Source organism: Gekko japonicus, unplaced genomic scaffold (genome assembly GCF_001447785.1).
Source record: "Gekko japonicus isolate JY-2015 unplaced genomic scaffold, Gekko_japonicus_V1.1 scaffold587, whole genome shotgun sequence".
Classification (NCBI taxonomy): domain Eukaryota; kingdom Metazoa; phylum Chordata; class Lepidosauria; order Squamata; family Gekkonidae; genus Gekko; species Gekko japonicus.
In genome coordinates, this window is record NW_015175987.1 from 147481 (window position 1) to 164849 (window position 17369).

A 17369-nucleotide genomic window follows, 5' to 3' on the forward strand; every position below is an offset into this window, starting at 1 on the left:
TATCTAAATATTTATTCTGAAATTTTTGGCAGATTGTTAGGTGATACACCTAATAACATACTCTTAGCTTCCATGGGAAATTTAATTTTTAAAATATTCTGCACTTCTCCATATATTTCTTTCCAGTATCTTTCCATCTATGTATTGACATTTCCAACATTTTCCTTTGTAGTTTTTGTTCACTTTTTCTGTATCCTTTGGAGTTCTAAACCATTTGAAAAACATTTTGTACCAGCTTTCTTTTAATGCCTGACTGGCTGTAAACTTGATATCTCTTTCCCATAACAGTTTCCATTGATGCATAGATATCTGTTCTTTAAATTTCTGCATCCATTTAATCATACATGTGTTCCAAGTACTTGTTCTTCTTCTGTTTCTAGTTGGAGTAGTAACTTATAAATCCACCATACCAATTTTGTTTTGTTTTGTGATCAACTGTAAAAACTTTGTCACCTCTCTTAAAACTCCACCTTCAATATTTATGACCTTCTTTAATCTTGATGTTAATTAGTGATATAACAGCCACTAAATATTTATTCCTTCATCCTAGATATCTTGGCATGACAATTTTTCCCTGAGAATTTATCATGATACCATATGTTAAAGTACCATGGGTTATTTATAATGACATTGTAACTATGCTTTATTTTTAGTTTTTACAAAAAAGCATTAGAAAAATTTGTTTTACAAAAAGTATCACAAACATTCTGGAATAATGGAAGATTCTTTTTTTTCACCATGACCCCATTCTATTCAGTTTGGTGTAGTGGTTAAGAGAGCCAGTTTGCTGTAGTGGTTAAGTGCATGGACTCTAATCTGGAAGAACCGGGTTTGATTCCCCACTCCTCCACTTGCAGCTGCTGGATGACCTTGGGCAAGCCACAGTTCTGTCAGACCTGTTCTCTCAAGGACAATTCTGAAAAGCGCTCTCTCAGCCCCACCTACCTCACAGGGTGTCTGTTGTGGGGAGACGAAGGGAAAGGAGTTTGTAAGCTGCTCAGAGACTCTGAGTGAAGGGCGGGATATAAATCTTCTTCTTCTTCGCAGGGGTCATTTCGTAGAAAAAGAGCTAGGGGAACTCGTTAGCACAACTTATTAGCATATGCCACACCCCCTGACATCAGGGGCCCGGCGGTGGACCTGCAAGGCCAGCGGGAGTGCAAGGAAGCCCCGCCAAGGCCCTCCCTGGCCCCAGGCAGGCAGGGGTAGGGAGAGGCGGGGAGGAAGCAACTTACCCTCCCTCTTCTCCTGCCTCCTCCTGGCTGAATGAGGGCTGGAAGTGGGGTGGCCGGAAGCAGGGGGCGGGGCTTCGTCATGTGCCCCGCCTCCCGCACCTCACCTGGGGAAACTGCGTTCCCCCGCGTCCCCCCCCCGAAATGACCTCTGCTTCGTAACAAGTTATCCAGTGGCACCTTTAAGACCAACAAAGTTTTATTCAAGGCATGAGTTTTCATGTGCAGATTGCTTCAGACCAACTTCCTCAGATTGCTTCAGACCAACAGGGCTGCCCAACTGGATCTGTATTCATAACATAGCAACACAGGCTAAGCATAGTGGTGACAATGTTGCTTGGTAACTTAACATTCTTTATGTAAGAGCAACATTTTGGAATTTATCATACTAATCTAAGCTCAGATTTGAGACTAGAAAATTAAGCATTCTATGTTTCTTTTATGAACTTTGCCATTCCAAACTCCAAGTACGTTTAAAACTGGAGTGGTAAATGGCTGTCAAAATAAAGAGCCCATCTGGTTGCAGTGCCAGTACTTATTTTGACTTTTGGTCTTGATGTGCTGTATGATTGAGTTTCAAGAAGCAGAGAAGATTAGACAATATAGAGAATATTCATAAAAGGAGCTCCATACTTATTTCAGTGTTTGGTTTTTTAAAATGCTGAAATTTTACATGGGTTATGTAGAAAAGCACAGGTAACACAACGGTGTATATATCAAGGAGTAAAACATATTTTCAGCTTGTTGGTGTGTCTCTGGATGCAATCATTACAGTAAATATTTATTTACTGTAATGATCTCCAGCTCAGTGTCCACCGATGTCATGGTGCTTCTCAACGTTATTTCCTAGCACCTACAGTCTTTTCCTCTAAACGATCTTGTCCCCAAACCAAAGAACTGATCCTATGTGTCACCTCATCGGACAAAGGTGCTTCAGAACAGCCCAGAAGGCATCCCTTTTATTTCAGCAGGGTACTCGCATTTGGAAACAGCTGTCTTCACCATAAGAGGACACTTGGTTTGGGACCTATCAGTGTTTTGTGATTGGTCCCTGCTCCCATGGCAGCTGTTCCAGTAGGCCTGCAGGCTCAACGTTTGGAAACACCCCCCTCCCTGATTTACCACATGATCTAAATTGTCATAGCAATGTCACATAATATCAAAGAATTAGCTTTTTTATTGGATAAGATATGAACTCTGCTTTGAGAAGAAGGGCACATGAACGAGGGAACAATTTCTCATTTCTGCTGCAGACTGCAACACATCCAGTATCTTTCCTGTTTTTGGTGTGCCCTGAGGGAGGTGGTGCTGTGGGAGGGGAGGGGCAGAAAAGACCTGAGTGCTACTCCATTTCTGCTCTTAGCCTAAGGACTATCTTATCTATGCCACTGGTTCCCAAATGTTTTGGCATGGTATGCCACAAGTCTAAATTCATTTGGTATGGAGACCCTTTTAAAAATTTGGAGCATGTACAAATCAGTAAACCTACAAAATCCTGCAACTCACTTTCACTGCCTACAGGAGCCCATTTGAGTCGGCACTCACAGGCTGGGAAATGTTGATCTGTATAATTTTGGATTGTTCCACTTTATGTGCTTTTATGCCCTGGCTTGCTTTTATTGGCTTTTCAGTGTTGTTGTTTTTTATTTGTATGGATTGTTTGATATGTATTGTCAGTATAATTTGTTTTTGTTGTGTGTTTGCTTTATGTTATTTTGTTTTATTGTTGCGATCTGCCTTGAACAGGTTTGGGGAGGCAGCATACAAATGTTCTAAATAAATAAATGTTTTTTGGCAAACCTGACTTCAGTGATACAATCTCTCTGACAGGTGACTTTCATACTGTTCTTCCTTTTAGAGGTGACAGAAATAAGTGTTTCTCAGTGGCATAACAGAGTTGCCACATCTGAAGAAGAAGCTGCTGTGTTTACCATACAGGCTGCTTGGAGAGGGACTTACGTGAGGCAGATAATTAATGGCAGAAGACCAGGTCAGGATTTCTTCCCATGCAGGGAAAATCAAGATCCACAATTCATATATCTGTGAGGTCCATTCTGCTCTATTTCAGTTTACACACCTTACGGTTTCAAGGAGGCTTATACTAAATGAATAGTTCCTCAACATTGCTAATACCATCCCTTTGAACTCTTCTTACAACTATCTGATTCACTGACAAGAATTTTAACAATGAAACAAAGTTATAATCAAATATCCTTCGTCCCACTTCCTTCCTTTCTACTTGAATGACCAGCTCTGTTCCTACATGTGCAACTCTACCGCTAGCCTCTGAATAATATCTCTCATTTCAACCTCTCATTCAGGTCCATTCCTTATGTAACTTAGCTTAGGCAAGGTTGCGAATATAACCTTTCGTTCATGCAGAAACCTTGTACGCCTTAGGTACGGTTACTGCAAAGGTTTCTGGATATATGTGGTGTGAACAGACAGTCAGTTGCAGTTTAGTTTTTAAGGTGAAGCTACTTGGTTAAGCATCAAAGTAGATGATATATCAGACATCCATGATCTTCATTTAGAAAAACAAATCAATACCACCTTGCAGGAGGGGATTGAATCAGATCAGATTCGTTGGAGGGGGCAATATTTTCTCCTATGCTATCTTCCCAAGCAACTGTTTGCCCTGTGGGGCAAACAGAAGCAAGGACAATTTGCATTAGTAAAGCTGCATTAGGGGGATGAGTTAGCCCCCACTCGTGCCATGCCTTTTCTCCATGCTTACAAACTTTAAAACAAAAACCAGAGGAGATCCTGATCACAGAACTTCCTCGTATTGGTCCCTGGTTTGATCGCAATTCAGTTTGCTCTCCTTCAAACTTCAACAAGATGGCAGCATCCAGAGTACACCTGCTTACTGCAAAAAGAGGGGGGGGAATCAGATTGCAGGGAAGATAACTGAGTTTGTGGCTTTCCAACTGTCTTCTGAAGTGACAGTTGCGTTGTGTGCAAGCGCTCCTCAGGGAGTTGAATCCAGGCAAGGAGCCTGACTTTTGATTACTGTTTCTCCAACTTCACAAGTTTCTTATCATGATTTAATGAGGGCTCAGTTTTACCAACCTGTATCCCAGTAAGAGAAATAAGTCATTGCATACATGAAAGTATGGCCATTGGAAAATCTTTTGTAATAATCTCGTGTTTTATGCTAGCCCAGCACTTTTTTCATCCACAGGTCACCTGTGAGCCTAAGTGGACTACAAAAACCCTCAGGGTTTACTAGTGACCTAGCCAGCTGTGACATATGGCCACTGGTGTTCATTGTCATGACGGTTCATAAAGAAGGAACTAGATGGATAGGTGTGCCTGGACAATGGTTCTGGGATTTTAAAGTCAAACCTAGCTCTCTGAATTGCTTACAGAATGCTAGAGGCTTTCACTTCAAACTCTGGGATGCTGATATGATGTGAATGTGCTGTATTTACAGTGTGGTGTAACTCACGCATACTTGATGCTTCTTTAAAATTGGATGATATGCCATAACCCAGTGTCATTATCTCAGACAACAGGACTGACAGCTGGCTCATTCATTCAGACCCTGCCCAAACATTCCTTAGTGTGTATATGCTAGAACTCTCTCATTCACTGTAAGTGTGTACTGCAAAACATAGTCTAACAGAACATCAGTGTCCTTGGTCTGTATGTAACAAAGGCCAAACCAGATGGCATGTATTTATTTATTTAATTAATTCATCTGTATCCCACGTTTCTCACCAATGGGGACTCAAAGTGGCTTACATTATTCTCCTCGTCTCCATTTTATCCTCACAACAACCCAATGAGGTAAGTTAGGCTGAGAGTATGTAATTGGCCCAAGGTCAACCATCAAACTCCCATGGCAGATTCAAACCTTGGTCTCCCAGATACTAGTCCAACAACCTTAACCACTGCACTGCACTGGCTCTCCATGTAGGGACATGCAGGGAGATCTGTAATTCAATCTTCTTGCATGCTTTGCTTAAAAAAAACAAAACAACAACTTAAAGCCACTACAGGAGGCTCCTGTTCTGACTGGGACTACGCCCACAACTCTTTGCTGTGGCTATCACATGAGCACGCAGCAAATAGCTCTGGGATAAAAGTGGGGATTTGCATCAAGAAAACGCTATGCCTCTCCCTGTGCTAGGCCCCAGTCTCGATCATGCATTCATGCAGCTCTTATAAACTTTAAAAACTGGCAAGGAAATCTGAACATGGGTCTCCCTACAAATCATTTAGTAACACACACACACACACATGCTTTCACACTGGGTAAATATTAAATTAAGAAATTACTCACAGCATTATAAGTCTCAATATTTTTTTCTTGGTAGTGGTTACTAATCCCAAAATTTTTAAATTTTCAGGTACCAAGGAGAATATTAAAGTCAGAGAAACACTTCAAAAGTTGTGGGCTCTAATTGAGCCGAATTTTGAGCAGCATTCATTGACGATTTTGAGGTGATGAACACTATGGCTTCTGCATGACCACATACCTGAACTCTGTGTTCCCTTCAGAAAATTTTTCCCCCTCTTGACCCTCAGAATAATTGTCCTGCAACACTGCTTAAGCAATAAGAGAAAACCTTGGAGGGCCAGATAAAGCCTACGAGTGTTACGTTGCTTGTCCTGATCTCTAAAGTACACCTCTGTCAAATGAACCATAACAGCGACTTGATTTTTCTAGAGATATCTGCTAACTTATTTATTTACAAAATTTATATCATGCCTTTCTGCCTTCACTAGGGCCACCAAGGCAGCTAACAAACTGAAACATACAGAATAAAACCACGTTTTAAAATAATTTAAAACCACCTCTGCACAAAAAATACACATTGTTAAAATGATTAGAAACAGAGCTAAAATACATACAAATTCATAAAAACAACCAAACATTAGGAAAGAGGGATACCTGAGGGAATACCAAATAAAGTCATTACCCACTGGTGGAAGACAGCAACATAAGAGGACAGACAAATTTCCCTGGGGAAGAGTTCTAAGGGCCATGACTCAGAACGTCCTCTCCTAGGTTGCCACCCCTCTAATCTCAGAAGGCAGTTACTAAAGCAGGGCCTCCGAAGATGACCACAGTGGTCGGTTGGGTTCATAAGGGAGTAGGCAGTCCTTCAGGTTTGTTGGTTGCAAACCATGATTTTATTTTGTATGTTAAAGGTCCGTACTGGAAGCAATTTGGGAGCCAGTGTAGACTGGCCAAGACTGGAATGATATATTCCTTATAACCCACTCCATCAACATTCCTGCTGCAGGATTCTGTATCAGTTGACACTTTTCAAGGGTAGCCCTGTGTAGATTGCAGTAATCTAATCTAGATGTATCCAGGGCATGCACCACAGTGGCCAGATCTTTTCTATCTAGGAAAGCCTGCAGGTGGCTAACCAGTCAAAGCTGATAAAAGGCACTCTTGGGCCACAGCTGCCACCTGCTTATGCAGCTGAAGGCCTAGGTCCAAGACCCTGTCCCCAGACTATGGACATAAGAACATAAGAGAAACCAATGTTGGATCAGGCCAATAGCCCATCCAGTCCATCACTCTGTCACATAGTGGCCAAAAATACCAGGTGCTATCAGGAGGTCCAGCAGTGGGGCCAGGACACCAGAAGCCCTCCCACTGTTGACGCCCTCCCCCCCAGCACCAAGATGACAGAGCATCACTTGCCCCAGTCTGAGAGTCCCTATCTATACCTTGTGGCTAATAGCCACCGATGGACCTCTGCTCCATACGCTTATCTAATTCCCTCTTGAAGCCGTCCATGCTTGTAGCCATCACCACCTCCTTTGGTAGTGAATTCCATGTGTTAATCACTCTTTGGGTGATTAACACACTTAAAGAACCTTTTCCTTTAAGGGGAGTGCAACCCTGCCCAGAACTGGTGACATCATAAATCCTAGGTCAGCTCTTCTGCTCTCCAGTAGCACTTTAATCTTTTAGGGATTAAACTTCAGTTTATTAGCCTGCATCCATTCCAAGACTCCTCCAGGCACTGGCTCAGGGTTACTACTGCCTCCCTGGGATCAGCCGAAAGAATGAGATAGAGCTGAGTGTCATTCACATATTGATGGCAGCCCAGCCCAGATCTACAGATGACCTCACCCAGTAGTTTCATGTAGGTGTTGAAGAGTGTAAGGGACAAGATGAAACCATAGGCCAAAGGGCTGAGCAGCAGTCCCCCAGCGCCACCTTCTGAAACCTACCCTCCAGGTATGACCACAATCACCATAAAAAGTATTTTCCAATCCAAGCCCAGAAAGGCAATCCAGAAGGATATCATGATAGATGGTATCAAAAGCTACTGCGAGGCCCGGGAGAATCAACAAATTTGCACTCGCTCTGTCCATCTCTCAGTGCAGGTAATCCACAGGGTGACCAAGACTGTTTCAGTCCCATAACCAGGCCTAAAGCCAGATTTTTCACATAGTTCATATGTGAAGTTCAAAGAATGCACTAGTTATTATTTTAGTTTGTCATTTTGTTATTCTGCCTAATTTTCATGGTACTAAATTTATACATCTTATGATGCATTACATCTGATTCTTGAACGATGAATACACACTTGCACACACACATAAGCAACTGTGCCAACCTTGGTCCCAAACATATATTCATATTCACAGTTTGAAAAAGACCAAGCTGTTGTGTAAATACTGTCTGATGCATAGCTCAACCCTGAGAAAATGAATCAAAAAATCTTGCTGTAATCTGATTAGCTAAGAGGTTACACTTTTCTTATTTCTTATATATGGCCTGAAGCAGGTCAAGCTGCCAGTATTTCTCATGGGGATAGAGATGATGGCACACCCATTGACAGACTTCAGTCTTCAAATGAATGCATGTTTTGTCTGGCTTGCATCATTTGAAAGATATCAATAGTACTGTGTATCACTGCAGAATTGCTACTATACCTACTACTGCCAAACTGGGGCCCCGGTCACACATGCCAGAAAACACGGGGGGGAGGTGTGGCTATTTGCGGCGCCACAATTAGCCGTGCGACAACGTCATCAGACGCCGCCGCGGCAACCCACGGTTCCGGCCCTTGGCGTGTGCATTGCAACGGATGGCCAGAGGGAAAAGCCGCGCCAGCGCGATCACACCAAGGAAGTCCAGAGGCAGCCCATAGCAAACCGTTCGCTACTACCTTTTTTTATCGCGCATTTTCAGCAGCATGCCACAGGTTGGCCACGGGTGCGCTCCATTTGCCAGATGTTGTGGTGTGATCGCACCCGGAAAATCTGCCATCCAATCGTGGCTTTCCCGCGGCAAATTCGCTGTGTGAACGGGGCCTGGATATATTTTGCTGTTAAAATTGAACCCTATCCCATGCATTCATCTATTTCCCACATTCTAAGAGAAATGTGACCTTGAACACATTTTCAGAATGTGTAATCATGCCTCTTGTAATATTTTTTAAAATGGCTTTTGATACATTTCAACATGTATGACAATTCTGCAAAATTTCCATAAAATTCATTGTCTGACACAACCCTCATGCTGAGGTGCTATGGAATGGCTGATAAAGAGCAAAGAAAACTTGAAATCTAATAATCTTTATGACGATGTCAACTGATTTTTTTGTCCTTTGTGGTGTTGTGTTTTAATCAGAGATATATTTAAAAGTAATTGCAAGTCAGTGCAAAAATACCGCTGCTATGAAGATGAATGGACTAAGACATCTTTTGCTGATTATACTGTGACATATGGTGACCAGCCACCCAATTTTTGGTTTGTGGTCTTCAGGTGAGTTCTACATATTTTTGCATGAATGTCTTCATTATTGAGTGACATATTTATTTACTTATTTCTTTCTTGCATTTTAACACGTTTCAACCAACATTAGCTCCTGGAGTGGCTTATAGGAATAAGATCCAAAAACTGTAGGCAGCATGGGGAACTCAAGTTTAATTAGTAAAACTGAGAAGGGGGACGAGCCATTAAATTCTTTGTGGCCCTAATCTGAGTTGAGGCTGCATGCAGGTGCAGTTTGACCTTTACAGATGACCAGGATGGAGGTTTGTTACCTTACTTGTGATTGTCTGTATCCTTATAACGAAAAGCAAATGTAGTTCTTGATCACTGGTGCACTGAGTGTACAAAACAGCCTAAAAATGACCTCTCCCCTCCCTCAGCCGTGCCCCTTCCCCTGATGGAGGGCTGAAGTATTTTTGTCTTCTCCTAGAAGCACTTTGGCCCACTAGTCATGCAAGGACAAGCACTACACCCACCTCTCTCTTCCTTGCATCAGTGCCATCCTCGCCAGCCTTCTCACCTCCTAGTTGGCATGATAGCAACAGGGGCTTAGAGGAGAGGGCTCAGGAGATGTACCCTTAACCCACCACCAGCTCAATGGCATTTTTCGTACGGGTCACAATGGCCAATCCATCACTGTTCCTGATCCTGATCTGCAGTCTGTTTTTTCAAAAGAAACGGAAGTAATGACACTTTCTGGCAGGTCTGATGCTAATTAATTAGCTAACTTGGTGTGGAAGTACAAATTTATTACTGACCAGGAATAAGGCCTATTGTGAAAATAAATACAATGAATTCTAGAAAGAGGCTCTGGGTGAGTGCCCTGGCATTAGGCACTCAACGTCAATTTGCTGTGGTCACCTCAGCAGGGTATAATGACACAGAGCTTACTGTTTTCTCCAGGGGAACTGATCTCTGCCATCTGAAGAGCAGTTGTAATTCTGAATGATCTCCAGCCCTCCCCTGAACAATGGTTCCCCATGAGGAAATGGCCAGTTTGGAGGGTAGAGTCTATGGCATTGTACCTGTCTAGGAGGTAGCAACCCATCTCCTTCTCAGCCAACCATCAACATACCATTATCTACCCCTCTGACTTCAGCTGTCCATCTCCCCCCACAAACACACCTGGAGCCTCTACCTAGGAAAAGTGCAGTCTTTCTCCTTCTCAGTGGAGACCCAAGCAGGAGGGGAAGCGACCTCAGCAGGGTATAATGACACAAAGTCTACCCGGCAAAGCAGCCATTTTCTCCAGGGGAACTGATCTCTACCATCTGGAGAGCAGTTTTAATTCTGAGTGACATGCAAACTCACCTGGAGATTGGCAGCAATGATTCCCCAGGAGGAAAAGTACAGTCTTTCTCCACAGTGGAGACCAAAGCAGCTTACATCATTCTCTTCACCCCCTTTTGATCTGCATAACAACCCTGTGAGGTAGGTTAAGTCTGTGACTGGTCCGAAATCACCCACTCAACTTCCACAGCAAGAACCTGGGTATGGCAGACCCTGCTCTGAAGTGCTAACTGCTACGCCTAGAGTAGCCAACCTCCAAGTGGAGCCTGAAGATCGCCAGCTATCACAACTGAACTCCAGACAACAGATCTCTCCTCCCCTGGAGAAAATAACTGCTTTGGAGGGTGGGCTCTATGGCATTCTATTCAGCTGAGGCCTCTCCTCTTCTCAAATTCTGGCTTCCTTAGACTCCACCACAGAATTTCCCAACCTGGAGCTGGCAACCCTAGTCAGGACTGGCCCCTTGAGTTCCCCACAAAGGCCTGGAAAGGGCTTCCTTTCTTTGTCATTTTACTGACAGAACCAAGCTTGGTTGCTTAGCAACAGCCACTGAGGGAAAAGTTAGTCCCACAGGACCAAGAAGGAGAAGTGTCTTCGTCAGGAGAGACAGCCATTTTGATAGTTAATTCTGTGAGGGAAGGGTGTCCAGGCTGGCAGTGGGTGAGGGAGAGGAACGGACCCAGTACCCAGCCAATGGCACAGGAGTAATCTTGAGTGGTAGTTGATGAGCCAATGGCTGATGGAGTGCACCGCACAGCCAGTGGGAGAACTGGAAATGGCCAATATGTAAGGGAATTATATATATAGGATTATCTTGGAGTTGTGGTAGATAACTCACTGAAGATGTCAACTCAGTGTGTGACTGCAATAAAAAAAAGAAATGCTATGCTGGGGGTTATTAGGAAGGGGATTGAAAACAAATCAGCCAGTATCATAATGCCCCTGTATAAATCTATGGTATGGCCTCATTCGGTATACTGTGTACAGTTCTGGTCACTGCACTTCAAAAAAGATAGCATTGGAAAAGGTGCAGAAAAGGGCAACTAAAATTATTAAGGGTATGGAACACCTTCCCTATGAAGAAAGGTTACAGAGGCTCTTTAGCTGGGACAAACGATGTCTGAGGTGTGACATGATAGAGATTTATAAATTATGCATGGGGTAGAGAAGGTAGAGAAAGAAGTACTTTTGTCCCTTTCTCACAATACAAGAACTTGTGGACACTCAGTGAAATTAATGATCTGTAGACTTAGAACAGATAAAAAGAAGTAGTTCTTCACCGAAAGGGTAATTAACACGTGGAATTCACTGCCGCAGGAAGTGGTGACAGTTACAAGCATAAACATAAGGCACAGATGTCCATCAGTGGCTATTAACTACAATGTATAGATAGAACATTATGTCCAGGGCAGTGATGCTCTGTATTTTTGGTGCTTGGGGGGCAACAGTGGGAGGGCTTCTGGAGTTCTGGCCCTGCTGGTGGACCTCCCAATGACACCTGGGTTTTGGCCACAGACTGTTGAAGTGGGTGGGCCATTGACCTTATGTTCTTTTTTTTCCCTTTTTTTTCTCTTATGTTCTTTTATGAGACCCAACCATTTGAATCCTGTGAAGCAAATGCTATGCTTATCAGCACAACTATAGATCTGGGACATGAGCATTTTTATGAATCTCTTTAAAATACATTATTTACCCTTTCCCTCTTCCATTTTGTTTTAGGGAAGTATTTTATGTGCCAGAAGATATGATCATAGTGCCAAAGGTGTATACAGCTATACCTACTTGTGTGTTGCATGTTGTTGACAATGACACACTGAAGGAAATGCCTCGGATCTTCCTTAGAGTGGCACCACATCTTTATACAAGGAATAAAGTAAGAAATACAAATGTGGTAAAAATAAATTCTAAAAGTAAGAGGTCATAACCTTTTTGTTAGAGCCAACCAAAAGAACACAAAGTAGTATGCAAGCAAGTTACCCCAGAACTCTTATCAGGCTGAGGGAGGGACAAAGGGGGAGAGTGAAATGTCTTTCAGGGCATGATGAAGCCGCCCTGGTCTGCAATTTATAGTCTTAAAATACAATACAGGATGTGTTGCAGATTTAATGATTAGTCTGGGTGCAAACTGCAAACTGCAAACTAGGTTTCAATAACTACTAAAGGCTACTGAGACAGAAAAGCAAAAAAATAACTATTTTCTCCTTTGGGGAATATTAAAGTCAGCAGTTAATCAGATTCCCTGCAACACTAATCACAATGCAGTACCTGTGTAAGAAAAAATCGGAAAAGTGGTATACTTCATATTAACAAATCCAGAGGTAACTTTTATGTGATACACTGGGTAAAGAATATAAATCAGATTAGGATTATTACGTAGTGGTTGGAGGCAAGCAACCCTCATGGGCTCATTTAGCTGTCAGAGAGGGTTTCCTCAAAAGGGGGAAGATAATCTTTAAATGGGACTTTGTTTACAGGGGTTGCGTGTTGCTGTGGGGTTTTTTTGTACTGAACATCCAGCTTGATGAAGAGCTCTGGGGAATTTGAAAGTTTATTGTGAGGCTAACCACTCTAATTTCCTGTCAAGGGTTAACATGAAAGGTAGAAGGCCTAGTTCTGCTCACAGGTGTTTGTGATTTCAATGTTCCTACAACCATCCTTATAACTTTCAAGGCCCAACAAGAATGGAGTAATTGGGAAAATCATGAGAACCTGTGCTCAGTTGTATAACCAGATGGGAGGTGGAATTAGGAGCAGTTGCCAACATTCTCTGGAAAGTTCCTGAGAGGATCCTTCATTGTACCCAAGAGACCACCTGATGCCATAGGGCAGAAAGCTATAATAAGGGTATCGCTAAGGGAGTGTTATGCTAACCCCATGCTTAGATATGTTATGCTTCATCATGATGTACTGCAACATATAGAACACTTTTTATGCTACTGCTTGGATTTTATGCTGTTGAGAGAGTTGCCATCTAATACGAAAGTATGCAATGTATTAGATAGAAACGTTAGATTTTTGGGGTTTGTTGCTGAACTAAAGAGACTATATATACTGCAGTCAATTCTTGTAATAATTACTGCAGTCAATTCTTGTAGTAATATAATAAACCTTTATACATTTTTACAAGGTTTTGTTTTCTTGTGTGCATCCAACCTCAAGGACCTACAGGTTTGGGAAGTTGTTCAGGGCTTCCAAGTGGGGAGCTTTGAGCAATAACCCAGGGGGACCCAGCCAAGGTCCTTGACACTTGTTAACTATTGTATTCTCAATGAAAGAACAGGTGCTTTTTCCCTTCTGTATCCTAATAGACTTTTGGACATCTTGCAACTTGCTTTGTACTCAAAACATCTAATTCAATTAAATTTCCAACTCATCCTGTATTCTGTTTTAAAAATTTACGAGTTTCAGATTACTGGCTTCTTCATCATCACTGCTGATTCCAATTAATTGCTTCCTGCTGGTTGCCTTCTTGTCCTGGCCACTGCCCATTTTCTTGCACTATTTTGGGCAGCCATAGAAAACAGGAATGTTGCTTGAACTTTGGTGGTTTTCTTTATAGTTCATCTGCACATGTACAGACATCATGATTGTAATGTTCCCTTTCACTAAACTTATTTTTGTTTGTTTACCCCCAAATTAGAGTTCTTTCAAGTAAGTCCCCTCCCCACAAACCTAGAGAATCCATTGGGTTTGCAGAATACTGAATGGTAGCTGTGGGTGACCCTATTGTACAGATTTAGCTATCCGCTTGGGGATCAGTCCTTTGCTGTTAGATACAGTGATACAAATGCTTAAATAGGATTCTTGTAGATGTCTCATTGCAGGACCACACTGGAATGTACAGAGGCTGTAATCCTAAATGTATTTACTGGCAAGTAAGGGGAATTGAACTCAATGGGACTTAGAAGTAAATATTTTTAAACATGTTTACTCAGTAGTAACATGTTAAGAACAGGATAGATACTGCCACTGGCAATTGCTGCTATAATTGTTTTCTAAACTATCATTTTTACTTATGTGAGTTTTTGACAATTATCGGTTCTATTTCAGAAAGGCTATACCTTCATGGCTGAAGTTCTGACTGGTGATTTACCTGTGACAGCTGGGAAATGGCAGCTTCTGCTTATAGGTTCTTACCAGCCTCTTCCGATTCTCATTCGTGATGCTGCAAACAATGTGTATTCAGTTAAGGAAGTTAAAGATTATTATGTGCCAAATGATAAGCATGTTATCTTCAGGTAAAGTTCAGAAAATGACAAAATGTTAATGGAGATGTACATTTAAGTTTTGAAAGTGCATTTGGGATTTTTATATTAATGCAATGACTAAAAATGTTAATTCCTCTGTTGGCCCATGGTAAAATGGGCTCCTCTAGAAATTCCAGGATAAGTTCGGAAATCAGCCACGAAATCTGTTTTGTCTTTTATATTTGCTTGTACCTGCATTTTTCAAGATGTGTTGCCAAGGTCTAAGAAATGTTTGCAGTACTAAGGCAGAGCTATGAATTTCAAGTTTCATAATCTTCCTGACCAATGGTAATATAGAGAATAATATTGCAAAATTCAGCATATGCTTAGCATACGTTGAACCCATTTCCCATGTTGGCTAATCATCCAGCTTGGAGAGATTCTCTTGGAGTTCACAGTCTGCTTTGGTTTTATCATCCTGAGGCAGATTGTCATCATTTTTGAGTAGCAAACATCCTTTAAAAGAAAACTGTGAGGGAGAGAGTGGTGGACTTTAGCCGTCCTTGATATGCTAGTTTTCATCTTGAAGGATTTTTCTCATAAGAAGAGCCCTGCTGGGTCAGCCCAACTGTCCATCTCATCCCACATCCTATCTCACACTGGCTAACCAGTTACTCTGGAGGGCCAACAAAAGGCATAGAAGGCAAGGCCTTCCCCTGATATTGCCTCCTGGCTCTGGGATTCAAAGGTTTAGTGCCTCTTAATGTGAAGGTTCCATTTAGTCACCATGGACAGTGATAGACCTATCTTCTATGAACATATCTAATCGCCTTTTAAGATTGTCTGTGTCTTTGGTCACCACAACATCTTCAGGCAGTGAATTCCGCACAATCACTCATTGTGTAAAGAAGGATTTCCTTTTGTCTGTCCTGAATCTACTGCCCGTCAACTTCATTGGATGCCCTTAAGCTGTTGTGTTTTGGGAAAGGGAGAAAAGGTTCTCTCTGAGCACTCTACCCCATGCATAATTTTATAAATCTCTGTCACCATTCAGTCGTCTCTTTTCTAAACTGAAAAGTCCCAAAACCCCAATCGGTAAACTTGAAGGCTAAAGGGATTTTCATGCCCACTCCCTGAGTCATGCAGGGGGCTCCACTGCGCATGACTACAGGGAGAGGCATGACGATCTCGCCGGTTTTCTTCTGACTGCCACACTGTTAGGACCCTCCTTGCTTCAGTTGGTAACTCCTGCTTCTTTCTGGCCTTCTGGCCCTTTTTCTCCGGATTCTTTTTTTTTTAAGTTTTATTTTTTTTATAAAGACAAACACAACACAAACAAACATACATTCATAAATTGGGGGGTTTCCGTACATCATTAAATTGTCTATTCAGGTGCTTCTCCGGATTCTTCTTCCATTTTTTCCAACCTATGGAATAGACTGAGAGTTAGTGACTATCATGGCTCAGGTGGGGTGTCACCTGACGCTACCACCACTCTGGTTCCAGGTTCCCTTGAGAAGGCCCAGAGCACCCTCCCAAGACCTTCTGACCTCCCTTTTGGCCAAATAATAGGCATGAGGACCAGGCAGAGTGAACAATGAAAATAGTTTATTTTATAAGAGGTCAAACAAACAAGGTGCAGAAATATAACAGTAAGTGGGTGAAAATAAATCAAATGCCTTAATGCGTCTAAATATACACTGTCCTTAGCTCATATTCCAAGTGGCACTAGACTACTCACCCTTCTCTCACGATGAGGGTCTCTTCCCTACAGCAGCCTCAGTCCCTTCTGGCTCGGTCTCCTGGGAAAAAGAACAGCTTTTCCTGCTGCACCAGATCTTTTATTCCAAGCCCTCCTCTTTTCCTGTTGCAACGTGGGTGAGGACGCTCTGCCAATCCTTCCATCACCTACTGGCGCACCACATAGCTGCTATCCTTACAGACAACACTACTCCTCTGTACTATTTAACCCCCAGGGCGGCACAGTTTCAAAATGCCTATGTGAATTAGCCCTGGAAATTTGGGATAAGTGCCAATCCAGGAACATCTTGGTCACTGCTCACCTCCCGGGCATACAGAACATCACTGCAAACTTTCTAAGCAGGGGAGGAGCATCACTACACGAGTGGGAACTCAACTGGAAATATCTCCAACCCATGTTCAAGGCTTAGGACCAACCATTGGTGGATGTCTTTGCAATGAGACAGAACAAGAAATGTCTTCTGTTCTGCTCCAGAGTGGGTGTAGACTCTCTCTCACTGGGGATGGCCTCCTGTACCCTTGGTTCCACCAGCATCTATTCATCTTTCCTTTGATTCCCCTACTTACCAGAGTGATACACAAAATCATACGGGAATCCCCAAGGTGCATTCTAGTAACATCCTGGTGGCCTCGTCAACACTGGTTCCCCAGGCTTCTCCAGCTCTCCAAAGGTTCCTTCCATCACTTCACAATAGCTTCAGATCTCCTTCTCTCTTGGGGAGGCTTGGTGCTCTACCACAATGTTACATATCTGAAACTCACAGTGCGGAGAATTCCGTGATGGTCCTAAAGCAGAGAACAGACCATGTCCTGTTGAACTACCAGAAAGCCTCCACCTGCAAATCATATGACTGCAAGTGGAAGAAATTCTTGGGTTACCTTGACTCTACAGGGCTACCTCCAACCCTCTTGGACTGTCTGCTACCATTGATTTTTTGTGGTCCCAACTGGACTTAGGTCTCAGTCACCCATCACTTCGAGTGTATTTGGCAGCGGTCTCTGCTCATCACCCCTCAATTGATGGATACTCACCCTTTCACTAAGAAGGTTCTTAAGGGGGTCATCCACCTTTTTCCTCCACTTCATCATCCCACACCAGCCTGGGATCTCCTGTTGGTCCTGGCGAGGGTCTCCGGACAACAGTTT

General features: G+C 42.7%; 1 protein-coding gene across 1 annotated transcript in view; it reads left to right on the forward strand.

Annotated features, from left to right (window-relative positions):
• Positions 1-17369, forward strand: part of ADGB (androglobin) — a 129892-nt gene that overhangs the window by 69847 nt on the left and 42676 nt on the right. Inside the window, exons 22-26 of the mRNA XM_015426312.1 lie at positions 3091-3222; positions 5588-5681; positions 8842-8976; positions 11995-12148; positions 14326-14513. Of these exons, the coding sequence (XP_015281798.1) occupies positions 3091-3222; positions 5588-5681; positions 8842-8976; positions 11995-12148; positions 14326-14513 (703 nt within the window). The remainder of the gene's footprint in view (positions 1-3090; positions 3223-5587; positions 5682-8841; positions 8977-11994; positions 12149-14325; positions 14514-17369) is intronic.